Here is a 4,540-nt window from a genome sequence, read left to right as displayed (position 1 = left end):
CATATTTTAGCCACTTATTACTGGGTTAATATATCATCTTTTCCCCCTGGGTGTGTGTGGCACCATCTGGTGGAACATTTGTGAATTACACTAAAATCCAAAACCTTAATGTTTTTTATCTTAGCGAAATAATGGTTTAATGACCCCAATGTAATGATCATTTATGATTCTGCAGATGTTGTCTACACGTGTATCACAACGGCTTATTTTTAGAGTGATTTGGAAAACTCGGTTAGCGAGGTTTATTTTTGTCAATACGAGATGCACTGTTTTCATGTCCCATGTACATATCTGTACATATGGCCTCACGCACTACCAACATATACTAACGCAGAGCAACGTCACTTAATGCCATTATCGTAGGAAGTAGTTCTGAAAGTTAGCTGATAGCAGGTTAGCATGGATTCAATCTAGAGAGTTAAACTACATTTTAAAGCGATGTGCATTCACTCTGAAGGGTGTTGCTGCTTTTATTGATGTTTTTAACTCGTGAGTAAATTAAAAAATGATGCATTTTATTTTTGGTGCCAGATTATGATGAAAAGAAATAGACCAATATATTTACTATGCGTGTTGTTTTTCTCCCTGTCAGATTCAGCATGACAGCCTACGACATTTTGAGAAGAAATAAGACATCCATTGTGGAAACTTTGGTCACAGACCACACGCTAATCCTCAACAAAGCTTATGAAAAGAAGTTGATAACTCAACATGAGTACCACAAACTGAGAAGCATCGACAAACTAGATGCAGAGGGCCACGTTGTGGCGTTGGTGGATACGATCATGAACAAAGGAGAGCCGGCCTGCCAACTCTTCCTGAACCTCCTGCAAACTGATGAGATCCAGGAGACTTACCCTGAGCTGGAGAACATACTGGAGGTGAGATAACCTAATATTGAAAAAGCACACTTCATGTTAAAATGCTTGCGTCAGGGTTTTTAGTTAGCCTTTGTAAAAAAGACACCTTTAACATCCTTATTATCCTGTATTAACTTACATTTTGGAAAAAATGCGTCCAATTTCCAAGATGGCCGTCATTTCCATCCAAGTAAACAGTATTTTTAACATTTTCACCACTCGACCAAATTCTGTGATGTTTGTTTTGAATTACAGCCAAATTCACAATTTAGAAAGTTCTTCAGAGCTACGTTCTGTCCTTTAAACACAGAACGTTACAATGTGGGGCGTATTAGAAAGCACACTGATACTGATGAGAGTCTTCTATGTTAGCAAGCTACCAACACCATGATGTCCCCAGTGTACCTCTACAGTACTACACTCCTACACCCCAACATACCACCTACAGCTGCACTGCATGTTGGCTAACCAGTTTTCTATTGGCAGATTATTTAAATGTTATGGTTTAGACAACTTCTGAGTCATTCCAGAGGCCTGTACTATGAAGCCGGATGTTCTCTTAGCGAGCTAACTTCAGGGTAAACTCTGGGTTTCCGGTCCTACGACGCTGGTTCTCTTTTTAGCGGGCTAGATCTCCATGGTAACTTATGCTGAGCGGCTAGCCTGCTCCGGAGCAGGTTAGGTTGCAAGCTAAGAGATCGCTGACCAATCAGAGCTCAGCGTGCGGAGTTTAAAGCGATCAAGTCATATTACAGAGGAAATACAGAAAGACGGCCGGCAAAAATCACCGACTGTGTGAACGTGAACATTAATAGAATATCCCCTCCCATCTTCAGAGCAATCTGACTATTATAACATTAGCGTTAAGAAAGCTTACTTAAATATCTGCCACAACATAAGTAACCGGATCAGAGTAACATTAAGTACAGTCCGCGGCACTGTGAGTGCAGACGTCGATGTGTCCCATTATCATTCATATCATATCACATCATAATGTATCATATATCTCCTTATCTGAGTCAGCTGAGCCGTATCTGGCCGTGCAACACTCACAGTGTCACATACTGGATGCAGAAGTATTATTTTAAGCAACACATTAAGTTGACGAAACACTTGAGTCAAATGTAATTAAAGTCAGATCGTGTCTTAGACGGGGCAGTGATATCATAAACCTGTTAATGTACGCATTCAAACACTTTCTCTGTTACCAGCTGTATTCACCTTGCAGGTGCAGCTATGTGGCTTTGATCCTGGATAAAGTGTTTAAGTCATGGATGTTTAAAGTTTAATGTCTTCATATTTGACTAATATTATAGTTGACTTTTCATTCAGGAAGTATGACGCTGCGCTGTCAGTACGCTTGTCCATGTTTGTGATTGGTCGAATGCTCCAGATACCACCCCTTTCATGTGAACGCGCACCTAACTAGATAGGACACGGCTGGCTTGAGCGATCCACTTGATAACCAGCGTCGTAGTACAGTTTAGCGAGAGCGCGTATGTTTTGGATTGGGCCAACCGGCTAACTCCAACATATCCAGGTTAGGTTGAACCGGCTTCGTAGTACAGGCCTCTGACGTCTGCATTTTGTGTCTACGTTGTTATTAAATGTATGATTTGACACCAAGATCAATTATTGAGCGAGTGAAAGTGATTTAATGGCAAAAAGAGGACATTTCCATCATTGGTGACCGTCTTGAACATTGCCTCCATCTTTGGAGTGGCAAGCGGGCTTTTTCAAAAGAGTCAACTCAAAGGAGTTTGTTTTGAGTACTTGCTTCCACTTTTGGACTATTTATTAATATATGTAATTATCTGCAGCACTATTTAGCAATGATATCCACATAGCTATTATTCCTCATCAAAAACCTTAAAGTGTAAATATATTAGATTGTGTCCACACAGCCCGGCCCTAATCCATTCCAGTTTCATCATGTTGTGTTTGTGTGAAATTGTTTCTGTTGTTTTCAGGACGAGCAGTACGAGTTGAAGAGCCAGCCCACTGGCCTCTGCCTGATCATAAACAACAAAACGTTTGTTAGTGGTAAACCGAGACGTGGAACCGATAAAGATGCTGGTACGTTACAGAGTTGACAGATGTATATTATCATCCCGGTGTTGCCTGTTGAAGCCTAACTAGGTTTTATTTCACTGCAGAAAGCTTGGGAAAGGTGTTCAGCTGGCTGGGGTTCAGAGTGCTGATGTGTAAAGACCAAACCAAGGACCAGATGGAGCGAGCGCTGAAATGCTTTGCTTCTCAGTGCGACCTTTCTCAGCTGCAGGAGTTCAAGGTCCAGGTCCAGGAGTGGACTCGCAGCGGATTCACCAAACTTCTAGAGGCTCCTCAGCATGGCGATGCCTTCATCTGCTGTGTTCTCAGTCACGGAGACAAGGGTGTCGTATTGGGGACTGATAGGAAGCCCCTCCGTATCAAACAAATAACGAGAATCTTCATGGCAACTCCTCAATCTCCCCTCACTGCCAAGCCCAAAGTGTTCCTGATCCAGGCCTGCCAGGGGGACCAGGTACATCCTAGGGTGGTATCAGACGATCTGCAGGCTGATGGCTCTCGCTCGACACAGCAGGCTGATGACTCTGACTCGACATCCATCCCTCAGGAAGCAGATTTTCTAGTTCATACTGCCACTATTGAAGATTATTATTCTATGAGAGACCCAGAGGAGGGGAGCTGGTTCATCCAATCTGTCTGTAAGCAGCTAATAGAGGGCTGTCAGAGGTGAATGTCAGACTCAACATTAATTATATAGTTATTGAAATATCCAAAAGATTTTGTAAATCTAAATCTGATGATAAAATCGTTAACATGTATTTTACCCTCGACTTAATGTGACCATCATGTGATAACATGTTTTTCTACCCCTCATATTTTTTTTAGGAATGAAGAAATTGAAGTCATACTCCGCCGCGTGAACAAGGAAGTAGCCAGGAAAGACATTGATTTGAGATGTGGTCCGGAGTCTGGTACGAGCTGTGGTCCAACAACGCAGATGCCTGCAATTTGGCACACCCTGAGGAAGCGTCTTGTGTTGACTCCTCGCAACTGAAGCCTCATCGCCAAACACACAATACTGTGAGGACCCCTGCTTTACTCTCTCCTGGTGTGTGTGTGTGTGTGTGTGTGTGTGTGTGTGTGTGTGTGTGTGTGTGTGTGTGTGTGTGTGTGGCCCTTTAACGATCTCCCTTCCTCCCTATCAGCACTGACTGAGGGCACCTGGCCGCCGGCACCTGAGGAGTGAAAGGCCAGAGTCTCTCTCTCTGCTGAGGATCTGTTTGGAGAGCAGCTATCTGATTCATGCTTTGGTTTACCTTCATCTTAGTTTGGCATTTGTTGAGATCTCCATATCAGGTTGAATAATTAAAACGAAAGTTAGTTATAATCAATTATATTCTTGTATAACCCACAATGAAAATGCTTCATATTTTATGATTTTCTATATTTACAGTATAAACAAAACACACGTGGTTTGTTAAGTTGAGTTGTGTGTAAGGCCTATAATGGTTTATAGGTGTCACTGATAAGAAGGCAGTTTCTTCCCTCTTCCCTCACAGCAGTACACAGGGAGGGGGGCTCCTGACTTTTTGGAGATAGACTGAGGCCCAAAAAGGTGGTTTTGTCATAACCGAGAATAATGTTTTAGTTCTGTACATTTGAGGTCATGA

At 42.4% G+C, this 4,540-nt stretch overlaps 1 protein-coding gene across 1 annotated transcript; it reads left to right on the top strand.

The window, feature by feature from the left end:
- The first annotated feature begins 590 nt into the window (after positions 1-590).
- Positions 591-4,301, top strand: LOC117470814 (caspase-8-like). The gene is made up of 5 exons (XM_034115688.1): positions 591-881; positions 2,831-2,936; positions 3,017-3,596; positions 3,756-3,950; positions 4,076-4,301. The coding sequence occupies exons 1-4, from the start codon at positions 600-602 to the stop codon at positions 3,922-3,924; spliced, it is 1,137 nt and encodes a 378-aa protein (XP_033971579.1). The 5' UTR covers positions 591-599; the 3' UTR covers positions 3,925-3,950; positions 4,076-4,301.
- Positions 4,302-4,540: the final 239 nt, after the last annotated feature.

The sequence above is a fragment of the Trematomus bernacchii genome, unplaced genomic scaffold (genome assembly GCF_902827165.1).
Source record: "Trematomus bernacchii unplaced genomic scaffold, fTreBer1.1, whole genome shotgun sequence".
Lineage (NCBI taxonomy): Eukaryota > Metazoa > Chordata > Actinopteri > Perciformes > Nototheniidae > Trematomus > Trematomus bernacchii.
Note: the sequence above shows the minus strand (reverse complement) of the source record. Positions and strands in the feature narration are given on the sequence as shown.